Here is a 17,592-nt window from a genome sequence, read left to right as displayed (position 1 = left end):
AGACACTGGAGGCAGAAGAGCTCTCACTAGGCTTTGACCAGCAACCAAAGCAGGACAGGCATAGTCCTACAGGGGGAATAGTTCATAGTGGGGAATCCAGCCCCTCAGTGTATCTTTCAGGAAGCCAGAGGAAGAGTGTGGAATATGTGGTTTTCTACAGAAAATGTTTCAAATCATCAGGTTGCTTTTTTGGTGTGTCTTGTGAGCACACTGGGGTTTCACCGATCACTGGGCTTGGGCAGGATTAGCACTTGCCCTCCAGCAGTTGGAGAATCCATTGGTTTTATTTTTGTTTTCTACCAGCTGAGAGCATGGGCTCTGCATTTCTAACAAGTGTTGCAAGAACCTGAGACATGGATGACATCCACAGACTCTCACGCTCTCTGTCAAGGGCATGTTTTTGTTGTCTCTTGGTTTCTTATAGGAGCTTTGTGTTTGGCATAGAAAATTGGGATATTTTGTGCCCTGCAGTGAGAGGCATTACTGGAGTGCATATTTCTATAGCCTTCTGGAAACTTATTTTGTGTGTTGGCACCAGACTTTATAACCCAAGTAATCCCTTCAAGCCTGTTCCTGTCAGCGGGTGGACCGGCTGTTGCCCCGGGAGCAGGGAGCCATGCAGCTGTGACTGCATGGCACTGTGTAGGCACTGGTCTGTCTTGCAGGGAGCAGCTCCTCTCCTGATCTTCGTGTGACTGTGGGTGAGGGCTGGGAAAAGGACGGGCTTAGCATCAGGGTTGAAGGCCTCAGTTTGTCCCAGTGAGGTGTGGAGCAGAGCCCAGCCTCTTCTAGACCACGTTGTTTCCTCCATTCCATCAGGGCTGGGAAGAAGATCTGGTAGAAGATCTGGTATCCCACCTCTGCTTTGTGGCTTTCTGCGGTGTCACACATGCTCCGTTTCCCTCCCCTGAGGACATTGGTCTCGGGCAGGGCCTCTGCATGCTCCAGTGCCTTCCTCTTCCCTGCCTCAGAGCTGCCTGCGGAGAGGTTTTGGCAAAGCCGCGGAGCCGGTTTGGGCGGTGCAGGCCTGCCCAGCCCGCCTCGCCTCCCGGCTCGGGGCTGGTTACTGATTACTTTGGGCAGCAGGTGGAGGAGGCCGGGGCTGCCAGCGATTGGGCCCGTGCCTTTGCGGGCTGGTTTCAGGAAGCAGCACCTGCCTTTCACTTGGGACGGCAGTGCTGGAGCAGAGCGGAGAGGCAGCGCCAGCCCGGGTTTGGGCCCGGGGAGCAGAGGGTGAGGGGAGCCGGCCCCTGCGCCACACCCCACAGGACTATGTGCACCTCTCCCTAGAGGAAGCGCCGCATGGAGGATCCGAGACGGGAACCGCGGCTCCTCAGCTGGGAGTATGAGGACTGCTGTCCTGCGCGGAGAGAGGACGTGGCTGGCTGCAGCGACAGACCCAGGGCGACGAGGAGGCAGTGCCCGCGCAGCCGAGGAGCAGACAGGGGCTGGGACAGTTCCAGGAGACAGGAGGACATCTCTGTGCGCCAACAGAGCGGGAATGGAGACTGTGGAGGTTTTTGGAAGGGAGAGATGCAGTACATGGACTGCAGGAGAGCAGACAGTGTTTGGGAAGGCAAAAGACAGGATATAGAGGACAGAAACTACAGGGTGTATGAGAGGGAGGGTGTTCAGTACAGAAACTGCAGTTCTGAGATAAGAGGAGGGCGGAACAGAGAGGACAGAGTACCTGGGCAGTATAGGGGGAGAGGAAGGCAGTATGGAGAGGATAGAGGCTTTGGAGACTGTAGGGAGGGGGAAAGGTGGTATCAGGACTACAGAGATCCAAGGGACTACAGTGAGCATGGAAGACATTATAGGAAAAAGGAACTGTGGTACAGGCAAGAGAGGGAGTCTGGGGAGTACAGGGAGAGGAGAAGGCAGTATAGAGCGGATGGAGGCAATCAAGTATATAGGGAAGGGAGAAAGTGGTATAGACATGATGGAGGCCCTGGGGCATATAGAGAGCAGGAAGGGCTATGTGTGGGTATCAGGGACCAAGGAGATGAAGAAGACATTGAACGGCACAGGAGGCCCAAAGGCCATGTCACAGATCACAGCAGTCCTGACAGAGGTGGTGAAGTTCCTGCATTTGCAGTCAGTCAGGGAGATGGTAGCGTGAACCTGGGGTCAGGTACCTGCTATACACAGTTCGAGACGTGCGTTGCTGACTCCGATGGCTGTGGGGAGCTGGAAGGAGAAGCCCCAGGGCCTGGGATGGCAGCCAAGAGCAGCAGTGGAGCAGAGCACTCGAGGGTACGCATGGGCCGGCCGGACTGGAGCCAGGTCTGGGAGCAGGAGGCCGAGGAAGCAAACAGGGCGGGCTCTGTGCTGCAGCGGAACAGCTTCTACAGACGGACGGCTCCCAGTGCCCTGCGGCACTCGGAGTTTGTGCAGACCACGAAGAAAAAGCAAGGTACACAGGGAAATAGTGGGCAATTCCCTTGGGTGTGCCTTCACCCTGCCCTGGCACCAGGGCAGCACAGGCAGTCTGGTACACGTGGGTGGCCAGCACAGACAGGCTCTCACGGGAAGGCTCCTCCCTGGGACTTACTGAAATGAGCAGCATGGTCATCACCCCTCAGTGCAGCCTCTGTAGGGGATTTTGCAGAGGCCCAGGTGGGAGTGAAGCACAGGTGGCACAGACCCAAGGCTGTCCTTTCTGTTGCTCCTGCATGTTTTAGGTACACCCTAAAATCTGTGGCCCTGTTTTTTCTGCTCTCTCAGGGCCTTGAGGAGGTTCCTCATGAGGGAAAGGGTGAGATGCTGGGGTTATCCCCACTGCCTGTTTATAACCCATCATGAATAGATTCTGTGTGTAGGAACCAATTCCTGACCCTGAGCATGACTATGGCAGCTGTTCACAGGCAGCACAAAGCAGGAAATAGAGGAAGCTGTTGTAGCACTCAGATGTATGCAGAGAGCAAGTACTCAGAGTTGCATAATTCACCTGGGCAGGATACTCAGGCACCTGCATGTTGAGGGGCTGTCACCAATGGGAACCTCTTGCATCGTCACACCTCGGTACTGCAGTTGTCCCTTGCCTGTGCTACAACAATTGCATGCTCTGTGTCCTGGGTCCCCAAGCCTTCCCCGGTCTCCAGTCCCATCAAATAGCACCCTGCAGCTGGAGAATTACCAAAGGGGGAGGCTTAGGTTGTCTTGGCATGGGTGAAATCATTCTGTTGACGCTGTGGCTGTGTCAGAGTCAGCTGCAGATGACAGATTTGTGCAATGAGCTTGCTGCAAGAATATGGGGTGGGGGGGAGGAAGGGAAGTGGCAGCAAGGTGCTGGGGTCTGGGCAGAGGGACAGAAGGAGCCCTTCTTGATGGACAGGTTTCCATGTGTCTGAAAACCTGTTTGTTCCTGTCTCATGTAGCTGTGTGTGTGAACTCTCCCTGAAGTGGGATTGAAATGAAGAGGAAAACTGTGCAACATACCAAGTGATGGCAAAGCTGTAGGCAGTGACTACCTTTGCCTTAGAATGAAATCTGTCCTCTGGAGATACTTGATGAAGCAGGCTCTGATGGCTGCATTTCTGCACTCTCACACCACCCTGTAAGGGTGGGACTTTGCTCAGCTGTGTCCCCAGGGTGGGGAAAGGGAGAGGCTTTGTGGTGCCAAGACGTCCAAAGGGCAGCAGGGGAGCCAGGAGGAGGCCAGTAACAAAGTGGGATGGGAAATGGTCCACAAAGGTTTAAGAGGCTGGAGCAGTGTTGGCTTCTCCAGCTTTTGCAAGAGTTGGAGGGACAGACTGTGGTGCCAAGTGAAAGCCTGTGCTCTTCAGGGTTATAGGATTCTTCCCCACTGTGGCAGGCTCAGGGGTATGAGGCAGCTGTGAGAAGTGCAGGGCAGGATGCCTTCATCATCAGCACCAGTGTCTCACAGCAGAACAGGAGAGATGATAGCTCCAGGTGTTTCAAGCACTGACTGTGCACCCTGTGGCCTCTTTCTGTCTGCAATTGTCTGTTACTTTCCTCTTGCCCTGCTGGGGCACAGTGCTGGACCTGCAACAACCCTCCTTGCAATGTAATGCTTTGCTGCTGTAGCTGCCTCAATGTAAGACCCCACCAGCACCTCCCCAAAAGAGCTCCCAGTGTGCTTGGCAGCAGACACCCTCCTATGCAGCTGGCAGGAAGAAGTCAGCTGAAGTCAGAAGTCTGGTTCTCCTTCAATGTGTGCTCCAGCCACTTTTTCTAATGCTGTTTGCTTCTCTAACAGGTTCCTCCTCCATCCACTGAATAACAGAATTTGGGACTTGAAAGCCCCAGTAGAGATCATAGAATCATAGAATGGGTTGGGTTGGAAGAGAACTAGAGGGGCACCTAGTTCCAATGCCCCTGCCATGGCCAGGGATGCCACACACTAGATCAGGCTGCCCAGGGCCCCATCCAGCCTGCCTTGAATACTTGCAAGCCAGTAGAGATGATCTTTTCTGTTAGCAGAGTTATCACACTTAAGAGATTTCTGTATGGTGTAACTGGGTGACAGCTCCTTGGTTTGAGCACCTCTTCTGGGGTAAGGCTCAGATGTGGTTGCCTGATGCATCAACAGGAGAACTCACCTGTCATCATTTTGCTGCTTAGTCACCATCATTCTTAAAGGTTTTGCATGCTAATGTGTTGCATTTCAGCTCTGAATGCCAGCTTTTTTCTCCTAAATTAGAGCTTTTTAGTTGATGGATATTCTTCTCAGGCAGGTACTGTAATTAAGTAGTTTTTCAGTCTTCAGTTCTTTGTAGTGAATGGAGTCTTAAAATATCCATGTCAAAGATTCACAGGAAGACCTTTAAGTGTTCATTCTTCCTGATGCTCACTTATTTTTCAGTTCAGACTCTTGTAAAACAGTGGGCTTCAGAGCTGGGTGAGGCATTCAGGGTGAGTGTCAACACTAGTTTACCTTGCTGTGCCCCTGTGCCCTTGTCCAAAACCCCAGTGGTCCTCTGCAATATTCATAGAACTCCTGTTGAATTTCATCTGATCAAGCCAAAAAATTTATTACCCAGAATACAATCCTGCATGTGGCTTCGTTTCTTCTTCCCATTAACACATTAATGCATTTGTCTGCATTAAACCTGCTTGGTTCGAATAATTCCATCTTTCTCAGGGTACCCTGGATCACTCAGTGACTCATATACCTCATCTTTATTTGTGACTCTATTGAATTGATCTTCACGTCTCTACATTACAGCAGTGATTTTCCATTTACTTTATTATGTGGGATTAACTAAATACAGTCTCTGGAGAACCTGTTTTAAAAAGCCTTCTTTTCTGGATAGTCTGCACTCCACTGGCAGTGGATTTTCAACGTGGGGGTTTTTTTTGCTGTTGTTGTCAGGTTTTTGGGTTTTTGGTTTTTTGGGGTTTTTTTTTTAATTTTCTTTTTTTCTTTTCTTTTTTTTTCTTTTTTTTTCTTTTTAGAAAGAAATAAGCAGAAAATTTATTGTATAATTCTACCTTTTTACCAGATTTGCCAAAAATTATACTCTCTCTGCCTACTTGTGGGATTTTGTCATTGTAGGGTTTCCTTTGTCCTGGATGGAAATAAAGGTCCATTATAAAGTAGCATTTATTTCTTCATTAAAAGATGAAAACTGAACTCTGCCATTCATGGATTTTTCTTGATGTCTTTCTTTTCTCATTTTCTGTGCTTCGGAGTTCCTGGTGTGCCTATTATCTTTTATCTGGCTTATCTATTATCTGGCTTTCTATGTTCATTTATATATTTATATTTGCTGTCGTTGTTGAGGCACAGATGCAGGACAGATTTTTCATCAGTACTGTTTTCTTTGTTTGGATTGTCTATTGCAAACATCTTTTTAAAGAACTTTCAGCTTTCATTTTTTTGTCCATCAGTAGTTTTGCTCACACTTTTGTTGATGCCCTGCCTCAGCTTTAGCAGCTTAGCTCTTTTACACCATCCTATTACCTCACTTTTTTCTGTGTCAAGGGTTGGAATTATGCTCTGCTCACACTGAATGCCATGGGGCGCTCTGGGCAACCAGAGGCTGTTAGGGGCCACTGTTGTGGTCTTATTTGGCACAGAGACATCCCAAACAAGCAGTCTCTGCATTGGACATGTTTGGGACACCAAGCTACTCCAATGACCCTGGAGAAGCATCCCTGTTCTGCCCCTGTTCAGCTCACTGGTGTATTACCAATGTCTGGTCTGGAGTAAGAGTTTTCACCCCAGCCACATCCTGCTCCTGGCAGCGAGTTTAGCCTTTTGCTCAGATTAATTATTCCCTGCCCTAGTTTCATCGCCTCCCCTCTCATGGTCGGCAGTGGCTCCTCCCCTCCTGGCCTCCACATACTTCAAATATTTGCAGCTGGTTTGTTTTGTCCTGAGTCACTGCTTGACTGTGCAGAGCCGAGTGCCGGGGCCGCGGTTCCTGGCGGCTGTGTGCGGCTCCGGCGGGGATTGCGGGGATTGCGGGATTGTCCTGGGCGCACGGCGGGAGCGGGAGCGGGAGCGCCGCGGGATGCTGCCAGGTGAGCCTGAGCACCAGCGGCTGGCGGCCGTGCAGGTGAGCCCTGCAGCGTGGGGGACGTGCATCCCAGCGGATCTGGTCTCTGTGGGTCAACCCTGCTCCCGGAGTGGGGCAGGGAAAACCTCGAATTGCATGTGTGCTCCCACGCTGTAGGAGGCTGGCTAATAACAATTCAAAGTTTTCATTAATCGGAAGAAAGTTGATGACAGTGGCGTTTTTCAGACGAGGAGGATGAGCCGTGTGATTGCAATAGCAAATCACAGCCTCCCCAGGAAGGGCAGAGTAGGAGTGTGCTCCATCTTCACACCTCATTGCCAGGGCTGGGTTAGGAGCTGGTGTTGTCTCTCATGGCTTCAGCAAGGCTCAAAAACCAGCTGCTCCTGGGAGGCTGTCTCAGACCATCAAATCGTGGAGAAACAGGAGAACAGAATCTGAGTCTCTGAAAATCGTAATTGAGAACATTGTTTTTGGAAATGTATTTCTGAATGCCTGTTTGGCAACTGTGTCATGGGTAAACATGAACTTGTCACTGGATTGGAATTTGGTGGCTTCATTAAAAATACGAGTCATATTCCTGCAGGCCAACAAAGCCCATTCATGCTGTGGTGTATGTCTTAGCATCTCCAAAGTGGATGGGCATGATGAATCAAATTCAAAGGTAACATTTAAATAGAAAATCTGTGGAGTGAAATGGAGATGTGTTTAAAAAATACTTTCTAGATGACCAAAACCCACAGCTGTGAAATTTGGTTTAGTTAACTGCTTAATAAGCCTCATTTAGGAAAAGCTGCTATTAGACATACAAGGATGTGTGACAAACAGCAAAAAATTAATTAATGACAATTAACAGAGATAGTATGAAATACAAAAAGTGAGAGTTTTTAAATGCATCAGAAAGAAACACTAATACATGTTGGTCAGATGTAATAGCCAAGTATTACAAATAAATTCTGCATTTGAATATTTTGAGCTGTGTTTGGAATTAAGTTGGATAACTTTTGAGTTCATTGCTTAAGGAGGATGCTGGACCAGTGATAAACAACAAGAGTTCTAGGAGACCTGACTGAGTGTAGCCTTGTTTTTGAAGGAATCTTGACATTTTCAGAAAGAGCAAGAAGACCAGAGGAGAATTAATTTGTATGAGTTTTCAAAATCATGCAAATACTGATACAGTGTAAGTGGGTAGAACTAATGGCCAGCATTGTGCCAGGTCAACCAGGCTGAGCTGATGACAACTGTGGGCTTAAAATCTGTGCAGGGAAAGTTTTAATTTCCCTTCCATAGGCAGGGACTTGAGACTTGCCAAAGAAGGGTGTCATGGAGCTGGCAATCTCACAAGTGTGGGTTGAATCCTTGCCACAGGGTACTTTCTGTGAGGGCCTGACCTAGATTTACTTGCCTGGGGTTTGCTTGGTGGAGCGTGGGGAGCTGCTGCACTTGCCAGCAGTGCTGGGCATCCCCAGCTCTGTTTTGGGGAGCTGGAGCCAAACTGGTGTGACTGCAATTTAGCTATGGCTAAGGCTGGGAGCACAGCAGGGTTGTTTGGTGGTGCAGTAAACTCTCAAGATGTCCTGTACAAAACTTAAAGTGGTGGCATTTTCCCTGGGGCTAAAAATGAAATCCTGTTCTTTGACCAAAGCAAATGTAATCTTTTCCATTTGTCTTCCCAAATGCTGCTGTATGGGTCATTTACGGCTGTGATTTTGGCTTATCTTCATTTTCAAGATTCTTCCCAGCCCACCCCATTCAGTAGTATCATCTCACCTCCCACCCCCTCTGGGTTTCACACACCTGTTTGCACTGCAAATTAACACCTTCCTGTTCCTTCCAGGCTGCCTTCCCACTTGAGCTTGCTCTGCTGCAAAACAAATGCCATGCCTTTTTTAAAACAACTCATTTGTTTTTACTTCATTAACTCTCTGAGCCACAAAGACCTGCTGACTGTATTATCTTAGTGTCTAGTCGTTCCTCCTGTACATTTTGCTGCTCATATCCTGTTCAGGCTCCAAGTTCTGTGTCTAGGGATATCCCTGTGGGTGTTTGTGGAGGGCCTTGCACAGCAGGGCCCAGTCTGCTGCTGAGACTTTGCAGATGCTATGGAAATGCAAAGACCAAAACCAGTTAAACCCAGCATCTGCTCTGAAGCCCTCCTTGCGGACTCCTTCTGCACTGGAGTTGATAAAGTTCATCACTGGGGACTGCAGGAAAGCCAAGAGGGCTCTGATGGGGTTAGTCTTAAGGGTACTTGCCAGTAGGAATCAGTGAGGCCTTTTCTTCCCAGTGATTGCCTACTAAATGTAGTGCTGGTTGTGTCACTGAATCCTCCATAGAGCTGGTTGTTTTGTCTCTCCCCAGGCTAGATTTCATGGCAGGGCAGCAGAGATGCCAGCTTAGAGAGACAAGTATCTTCCCTCCCACACTGAGGGCATCTGTGTTTCAGCTGGGTTTCCCATTTGCCAGGCTGGCACTGGGAATGATTTTGAAGTTGTTTGTTCTGCAGAGAGGCACAGTGCTTCATCCTCAGCCCTGGTAGCTCTAAGAACTTGCTGTTTGGTGCTGATCCCCTGGTTTCAGCCGTGGCTGCTCTGCAATGTGAAGGGCTGAAAGGGCTGGCATGGTTTCAGATAACCATGGGCTGAGTCAGTGTCTCAGCCTGGATGTCTTTTCTTTCTCGGCTTGTCTCAGTGTGAAGACCCTGGCCTGGAGGAGCAGTGGACAGGATGCTCAGGCTGAGGCAGTGTTCCCATGCCGTGTTTCATGCTGCCGTGCTGGGTACTGCCATCATCCTACAGAGCACAGCCGGGGGCTGCTTGCAGCCTGCCCCGCACCTGGGCACAGCGGCCGGAGCGTGGGGGTCTCTGGGGCTGTGCACAGTCGGTGCTGCGGTGCAGGATAAGTGCCGAGCCCTGCTGGGTGTCCCTGGGATTAAGCAGGGCTGAGCCTCTGTTGTCTGACGCTGTCATCGGAGAGGTCAGGGACGTGGAGATCTGGAAGTGCCTGTCCTGCAAAAACATTCCTAGAAACGTCTGAGCTGGGGCATGTCTGCAACTCTAAACAATTCCTCTGATGGAGGGCAGCTGGGGCTCGGTAGCAGACGGCGCATTTGTGGGATCAGCCAGGAAATGGGGACCCCGAGGCAGGCTGGCCCTGCAAGGGGCTCCATGCTGCCCTGAAGAGGGGGAGACCCGAGTGTTCCTGGCCAGGGAGGGGTCGGGAGGGCTCTCCCGGGCCCCGAGGCGCGGGGGCAGCGCTGTGGCCGTGGTTTCGGTCCGAGGGCACAGCCTGTAAACGCAGGCAGGTGGGGCAGAGAGCGGCGGGGCCCAGCGATCCGCGGGGGGATAAAATGTCTCAATGGAAGCGGGCGGGGGCTGGGCCGGCCCGGGCCGCAGGTGGCACAGAAAACCAGGAGGAGACGCGGCCCGGGGGTCTGGACGGGGCCGGGGAGGGCGGCCCGCAGCCCCGGCGCTCGGGCGGGGCGGCCCTGCCCGGCCCCGCTGGCCGGGCTCCAGCTCCAGGCTTTGCCGGCGGCAGCACCGTTGCGGTGCCCGGGGCCCTCCGCGGCCATTGAGATGGAAATGCCCCGAGCCTGGAGAGCCCAGACCCCGTTCCCAGCCTGAGGGAGGGGCGGCCGCCATTGCCTAGTGGGGGCTTCCCTCGGTGTCTGCAGCTTCTGGAGCCGCGGAGCTGGAGAGCGGGGCGGGAGAGGAGCCGGGCCCCGGCCGGCAGCCGGGCAGACCGTGCGGAGCAGGTTTGTTCCCCGCCGTGCCGGTGCCAGGGCTCTGCGGCGCTCCTGGTGCTCCCAGGGTGGGCTGTGGGAGCAGCCGGCTCTCCCTGCCTGGGGATGGCCCCTCTGGAAGGGCCCTTGGTCTCTCAATAACGCTGTTTCTCAGTCTCACAGGTTACATGTGTAGCAGGTCAGGTGCTGTTTGTCTCCTGTCCTTCCATCCTTGCTGGAGCATGCTGATCTCGCTTATCTGTCTTGCAGAGATGACTCTCCTGTCCTCCCAGACACCATCCCTGGAGCCATCCTCGGCTGCCACTGAGAGTGCAGAGCAAAGGATGCTGGAGAAGAGGGCCAAGGTTATTGAGGAGCTGCTCCAGACAGAGCGGGACTATATCAGAGACCTGGAGATGTGTGTGGAGAGGATCATGGTGCCCCTGCAGCAGGCACAGGTAGGAGCTGGGAAAGGAGGGGGAGCTGTGGTGCAGCGCTGGTGGATTGGGGTGAGGATACTGAGTCCGTTTAGTTCTCAGAGGTGACTACACAGCACGGGAACCCATAAAGGAAATTAAAGCTCTTCTCAGGGGAGGAGGGTGGTTCCCACAGCTCCCTGCACTTGTTGCAGTAAGGCCATCTGCTTTAAGATCCTGCTGAACCCTCATCCTTGCTGGGAGCGAGAGACCTACTAGCAAGTATCACAGATTGATTTTTGGGGCAGGAAAATATTCTCTTCATTTGGTTATAGGTTAAATTCATTGTCAGGAGAAATAAGATATGGGGTCTTGGCATGGGGACAGATTGAGTGGGAGGAAAAAGAAAACCAGGTGAGAGAAGCAGAGGCGGAATGGCTGGCAAAGAGAAGGACACTGTGGTAGGACACATAAGGAGCGAGAGTTTCAGTGCACTGGGGGACAAGGGAATGTGTACAGGAGTCACTGTGATGAGAGGAGGTTGCCCCAAGTGCCTGCTGTGAAGCTGAGAACTGATGGGTTGCAGGAGGGCAATGATGGGGGGGCTGTTGAGTCTAACTGGGACATGCTCTCCATCCAGGACATCTCTTTTCCCATTCACTAGATGCAGAACATAGACTTTGAGGGCCTTTTTGGAAACATCCATATGGTAATTAACTTCTCCAAGCAGCTGCTGTCCGCCTTGGAGGCTTCAGATGCCATCGGTATGAATTCTGCTGTTACCTTTTCTCAGAAGGCTGGGATGTGTGTTGCTCGTGGCAGGGCGTAACAGTTTAAATGGTGGGAGAGGATCACTGGGACTGGGCTTTCTCTCTGCTGGTCCCCGTTGCCACTCATCAGTCCAACAGTAAAGGCAAGGAGATCTGTGTTGCCCAGGGGTCACTATGCAGAGACGCAGTGCCTGTGGCCATCCGTGGCCCTTTGCCCCAAAGTGCTGCCAGCTTGAGCTGTTCATGCCTTGGGCTGCCTGTGCCTTTGCTGTGTGGCTCCTGTGACCAATGTCTCCAATACTCCCCCAGGAGACCTGGATTGATTGAGCTCTCTGTGTTGGCTGATGAGGAGGGGTCCTGCATGCTGTAGTAGCACAGTCTTCTTGACCTGTGTGTGTGGAATGGGGACACTGGGTGTCTTACCAAGAGACATACCTGTGTTTTTGGAGGCAGCTGGGGACCAGGAGATACTGAAGTCGTGCTTTGCTGCTGTCTGCAGGGCCAGTGTTCCTGACGCAGCGTGCAGAGCTGGAGAGTGTCTACAGGGTGTACTGCCAGAACCATGATGAGGCCATCGCACTGCTGGAAACCTATGAGAAGGATGAGAAGTTGCAGAAACTACTTTTGGACCTGCTGGATAGCCTCAGGTTTGAGCCTCTGGCTGTGGCAGCCACCAGGCTGGGATAGGGGGATCAGTTTCCAACATCCCTGCCCCTCTGTCAGCCGTGTTTAGATAGTTCAGGTGGTGACTGGAGAGGGTCTGACAGTGGCACTGCATAGTTGACCAGGCTCTGGGTGCAAGTGGCCACCTCCCAATGCACACATGCTGGGAAACCTGTAGACCCCCTTAAAATCTGCATAGAAGCCACCAATGTATAGAGAGGATGGCATGTCCTGGACTGAGGGCTCCTGTTCCCCAAACCCTGAGCCACCACGGCTGCTGAGGAAGGAGCTGCTGTGCCTGGCTCAGTGAGTGCCAGGGATCCAACTTGTGGAGGTAACTGCCCCAGGAGCTGGCAGTGCCAGGGCTGCCCACTGCCTTGGCAGCCTCACTGGCAGGGCACAGACACTGGCTGTGGGATTGCACACCTGCCACCCCGTTAACCCTTGCTTTTCTTTGCTTTTTGGCACACTGTGGGCCGGCAGGAGCCTGTACAGTGAATGGTAAGTGGGCACTTCCTCTTAGTCCCTGCTTGTTTGTCTGTGTTGGTCTGGCTATTCCCTTGTAACTAACCTGCCACAGGCTGGGTGCATGCTGGGGGGCCCTAACAGTGCCCTGTGGGTGCATGACTGGGAGGAGAGGGGTGTCTGTGGCACGATTGCAGCAGAGGCAGTGGGTGGGCTGCACAGGTAGGCAGCACAAGGTGATGAGACAAGGGGAGATCTTGGGCAGGAAATAGGACTTGGGAGCCCTCAGTGTCAGGAAAGCCCTAAAGCCCTGCAGTGACTGCAGTCCTGCAGTCTGGCCTGCACTGGGGGACAGACCTGGGCAGTTGGTTGGTGGAACAGCATCTGAAACAAGTGGCTGTCTGGCAAGTGGGAGGCTGTGCCTATGTGGAATTTCATGGTGGGAAAGGTAATGAAGAGAATCCTGGCTGGGAAGCATCACCTGCTGTGAGTGAGGAGCAGAAACCTGGGGTTGGTCTGAGAGCACCAGGAGTTTAGGAGTGCAATGAATTTGAACATAAGGGTGGCTTGATTTAGGGAATACAGTGGATTTAGAGACATTGGAGTTCTGAATCTGCTTGGCACTGGTTTTAGGGAGCAGAATGTGTGTGGCAGAGCTGGACTGACACCTGATACATCTCCTTTGTCCTGACTTTCCAGGGGTTGCACAAACTACATTAACCTGGGCTCATTCCTCATCAAGCCAGTGCAGAGGGTGATGCGATACCCACTGCTGCTGATGGAGCTGCTGAGTGCCACCCCCGAGGCTCACCCTGATAAGGCACCACTCACGGCTGCTGTCCTCACAGTCAAAGAAATCAACGTCAACATCAACGAGTACAAGCGCCGGAAGGACCTGGGTGAGGAGCTGGGAGTGCTGGGCACAGAGGGACACGAGTGGGTGTGCTGAGGTTGGTGCCTGCTGGCCACTGAGCCTCAGCTCGCAGCCACGGTCATGGAGGAACTCTCACTGCTCAGGGGAGTTTGGCCCCATCACCTTTGTGACTGCCCTTCAAGCAGCTGCTAGTTATGAGCAGATCCCCCTCTGCTTCCTCATGGCCAGCCCACCTGGCTCCCCCAGCTCTCCTCGTGGATTAGGAGCTCTGGTTCTCCCACATCTATGGCCTTCAGGCACCAAAACTAGACACAGTACCCAAGTGTAGCCTCCCTGGGGCTAAACAGAGGGAGAAAATTACTTCCTTTGATACCTGCTGGCCCTGTTTTCCTTTGGAAGCCCCTGGTTCGTGCACATCTTACAGTTTAGTCTTTCCTCATAGCCCCACTGCAGCTGAGGTGACATAGGCTGCCTGTAATGGTTGGTTGTATTTGCTAAAGAAGCAATACAGACACCCTCTGTATGTCCAGGGACTACTATACACCATCTCCTATGTCATCTTGTGCTGGCACCATGCATAATCCTGTAGAAGAGCTTGAATGGTTTGTCGACAAACTGTAGGACATCTCAAGAACCAAACAGGTGGCACCGTGCTGGATGGGATGGGAGGTTATGATACAATATTCTACAAGGGCATGTAATGATAGGACTGGATAATGGCTTTAAACTGAGAGAATTTAGATTCAGATTAGATATAAGGAAAAAGTCTTTACAGTGAGGGTGGTGAGGCACTGCATCAAGCTGTCTGCAGAAGTTTTGGATGCCTCACCCATGGAAGTGTTCAGGAACATGTTGGATGGGGCTTTGAGCAACTTGGTCTAGTAGATGTCTCTGCCTGTGGCAGAGGGGTTAGAACTAGATGATTTTTAGGTCACTTCCAACCCAAGCCATTCTGTAATGATATGTGGGGTTCTTGGAACTACAGAGGCTTGGGGGAGAGGACAACTAACAGGGTGATTGTTGATAAGGCAGTGTAAGACATGGACATTTGTGCTTACAAGAGTTTTGATTTCTGTATCAATCTCTTTAGTGCTAAAGTACAGAAAAGGTGATGAGGATAGCCTCATGGAGAAGATCTCCAAGCTCAACTTCCACTCTATCATCAAGAAATCCAACCGTGTGAGCAGCCACCTCAAGCATCTCACAGGCTTTGCACCCCAGGTACTGTGCATCAGGTGCAGTTACACCCCGCAGTGCTCCTCCAGAGGGATCTGCTGGCCCTCCACACTCCTTCCCCTGTGCAGCTCTGATCCAGGCCAGTGAGCAGAGTGAGCTTAGGGCCTGAACCACCCATCTCTGCTGTCCACCTTGTGGGCAGGAGGGCTCCACATGTTACAGTCTGGGAGGTGCTGAGTCCTGCATCACCTCCCTTGAAACATTTTCTCTCACAGCTAAAGGATGAAGCCTTTGAAGAGACAGAGAAAAACTTCCGGATGCAGGAACGCCTGATCAAGTCCTTCATCCGGGACCTTTCCCTCTATCTGCAGCACGTCCGGGTGAGCCAGTCTGTGTGTGATGCCAAGGCTGTGGGGCTCCCCATGCACTGCCCCTCCTGTCTGCAGGCTGTGTCCCTCAGCCCTGTTGGGGCTGGGTGGTCTGGGCTGCCCTGGGAGCCCCTTCTGGGCAGCAAGCATGGCTCAGATGTGTCTCTCTGGTGCAGGAGTCAGCTTGTATGAAGGCACTGGCAGCAGGGAGCATGTGGGACCTGTGCACAGAGAAAGGAAGTGGGGACTTGGACCAGTTCCAGAAAGTGAATCGTCTCATCAGCGACCAGCTCTTCTCCAGCTTTGTGAGTGAGGCTGTGCCCCTTTGAGGCCCACCCTGGGGGTCTGCTGCAGTTGGGCGGGCCCTAGGAGGCTGCAGGGAGGGTAATCTGGGAGAGCTGTGAGTATTCCTGCTTAGCTCTGCCCTCCTGAGAGTGGTTTATTAATGTGCCTGTTAGATACACATTTTTTCAGCCCTATCTGAAATGCTCTTTATATACAGCTTTTTATGTGAGTGGTTCAGGTACTTTGCACAGAGTTACTCATGCTGGCACAGTTATATAAGATTATAGAATAATTGCTGTTGGAAGGCACCTCTGGAGCTCCAGTGGGTGCCACCAGGAGACAGTCACTATGCTGTCCTGGGGAGGCTGTGTGCCGGAGAGTGAGCTGCTGGCGCTCACAGTGGGGGAGAGCCTCTTGCTTCACCTTCTCCCTGCCCCTCTGCCCACCAGAAAGAGCGGACGGAGCGGCTGGTGAGCTCTCCCCTGAGCCAGCTGCTGAGCATGTTTGCGGGGCCTCACAAGCTGGTGCAGAAACGCTTCGACAAACTCCTCGACTTCCACAACTGCACTGAGCGAGCGGAGAAGCTGAAGGACAAGCGAACGCTGGAGGAGCTGCAGTCAGCCCGCAACAACTACGAGGCCCTCAACGCCCAGCTACTGGATGAGCTGCCCCAGTTCCTGCGCTTCGCCAAGGAGCTGTTCGCCAGCTGCGTGCGGGGCTACGCCGAGGCGCACTGCGACTTCGTGCACCTGGCCCTGGAGGAGCTCACACCCCTGCTCTCGGTGGGTTCCCGCAGTGCCCTGGGCTCGGAGCAGCACTGATCTGGGCAGGGTTTGTCCCTGAGCTGTACTGGGACCTGTCACATCGTGGAGGAAGCTGCTACTGCAGTTTCTGGCCACAAGTGACTTGTGGAGGGCTCCTGTGGGATGGTGTCGGGGCAGGGATTGCTGGGTTATGTTGCAATTGTGTGTAGAAGGCTCTTGGAGCATTGGCAGGAGAGCATTCACCTGGGAGAATCTCAGGTCACAAGTTTGAGGACCACTTAGAGCTGGGTCCAGACAAGACTACAAACCTGGGCCTGATGCAAGTCACAGGCAGGACTCAGACTCCTGCCATGGTCTACGCTGTAGCTCTTGGCCACTTCTCCCAGCAGCTGTTTCATAACCAGGATCCCCAACTTTACTCTGATTCCAGTTGCTGAAGGCGTCTGGCAGGGAAGGGAACCTCATTGCCATCTTCCAGGATGAGCACAGTCGAGTCCTCCAGCAGCTCCAGGCCTTCACCTTCTTCCCAGAGTCCCAGGCAGCTCCCAAGAAGACTTTTGAAAGGAAAAGCATGGAACGGCAGTCTGCCCGGCGGCAGCCCCTCGTTGGCTTGGTGAGTTCCCTCTGCCTGCTCAGGGCTTGCAGAGCCCAGGACAGCCACTCACACCTGCCTTGTTCCTCTGCAGCCGACCCACCTCCTGCAGTCAGATGATGTCCGAGCTGCCCTCCTGGCCCGCTATCCCCCAGAGAGTCTCTTCCAGGCAGAGCGCAATTTCAATGCTGCCCAAGACCTGGATGTCTCGCTGCTGGAAGGAGACATTGTGGGCGTCATCAAGAAGAAGGACCCCATGGGCAGCCAGAATCGCTGGCTCATAGATAATGGGGGTAGGTGGCTCTTCCCTGCCCTTGGTACTTGCTGTGAGTCCCCTCCTCTGGTCTCCCTGTGCCCCAGTCTGAGCTCTCTTCCTCTCGCTGTCTGCAGTGACGAAAGGCTTTGTGTACAGCTCCTTTCTGAAGCCCTACAGCCCCCGCCGCAGCCAGTCGGACGTCTCTGTGGGCAGCCACTCTTCCAACGAGTCGGAGCACAGCAGCTCCTCTCCCCAAAGCAACGCCACCCTGACCTTCAGCCCCAGTGGGGCGGCCATCACCTTCACTCAGAAACCCCCGCAGGACTCTGTCTCCCCGGCAGATGTGCACCAGTCCCCACAGCCCGCACTGGAGGTGGACTCCCGCTCTGTGCCCCAGCCTGGCTCTGGTGACAGGACAGCCCCTCTGGCTGGTACAGGGACATCTCAGCGCCACTACAGCCCCAGCTCTCGCAACAGGCACCCCACCAAAGCACATATCAGGCCCACGCCCTCAGTGGAGGACAGAGACTCTGGGCTGGAGAACAGCGAGTCAGAGGGCAACCAGGTGAGTCTTCAGCCACCCTCATGGGGCTGGGGATGCCAAGGGCTAACTGCTTTGTTTGGCTGGGGACAGAATCATCCTCCTCCCTGGCAGTGACCAGGAAGATGTAGGAGGTGGGGTATGCTTTTTTTTCTAATGACAGAGGTGCAGAGATAGAGAACCAGGCTGCAGAGGCCAGGATGGGGCCAGGGCTGT

The 17,592-nt window shown here is 53.0% G+C and overlaps 1 protein-coding gene across 6 annotated transcripts in view; it reads left to right on the top strand.

Annotated features, from left to right (window-relative positions):
• The window catches only part of DNMBP (dynamin binding protein), a 34,064-nt gene that overhangs the window by 15,137 nt on the left and 1,335 nt on the right, over nt 1-17,592 (top strand). For 3 of the 6 annotated variants that reach the window (XM_063405541.1, XM_063405542.1, XM_063405546.1), the window contains 12 exons: nt 10,477-10,664; nt 11,287-11,386; nt 11,892-12,039; nt 12,539-12,556; nt 13,220-13,419; nt 14,485-14,615; nt 14,846-14,950; nt 15,115-15,243; nt 15,673-16,005; nt 16,418-16,600; nt 16,674-16,872; nt 16,970-17,400. In XM_063405541.1, coding sequence (XP_063261611.1) covers nt 10,477-10,664; nt 11,287-11,386; nt 11,892-12,039; nt 12,539-12,556; nt 13,220-13,419; nt 14,485-14,615; nt 14,846-14,950; nt 15,115-15,243; nt 15,673-16,005; nt 16,418-16,600; nt 16,674-16,872; nt 16,970-17,400 — 2,165 coding nt within the window. Of the gene's footprint in view, nt 1-1,093; nt 2,417-6,352; nt 6,493-10,476; nt 10,665-11,286; nt 11,387-11,891; nt 12,040-12,538; nt 12,557-13,219; nt 13,420-14,484; nt 14,616-14,845; nt 14,951-15,114; nt 15,244-15,672; nt 16,006-16,417; nt 16,601-16,673; nt 16,873-16,969; nt 17,401-17,592 lie in introns of those variants that run through there. The other 3 variants (XM_063405544.1, XM_063405547.1, XM_063405543.1) reach the window with 3 other exon arrangements.

The sequence above is a fragment of the Prinia subflava genome, chromosome 9, assembly GCF_021018805.1.
Source record: "Prinia subflava isolate CZ2003 ecotype Zambia chromosome 9, Cam_Psub_1.2, whole genome shotgun sequence".
In the NCBI taxonomy this organism is placed as follows: domain Eukaryota; kingdom Metazoa; phylum Chordata; class Aves; order Passeriformes; family Cisticolidae; genus Prinia; species Prinia subflava.
Note: the sequence above shows the minus strand (reverse complement) of the source record. Positions and strands in the feature narration are given on the sequence as shown.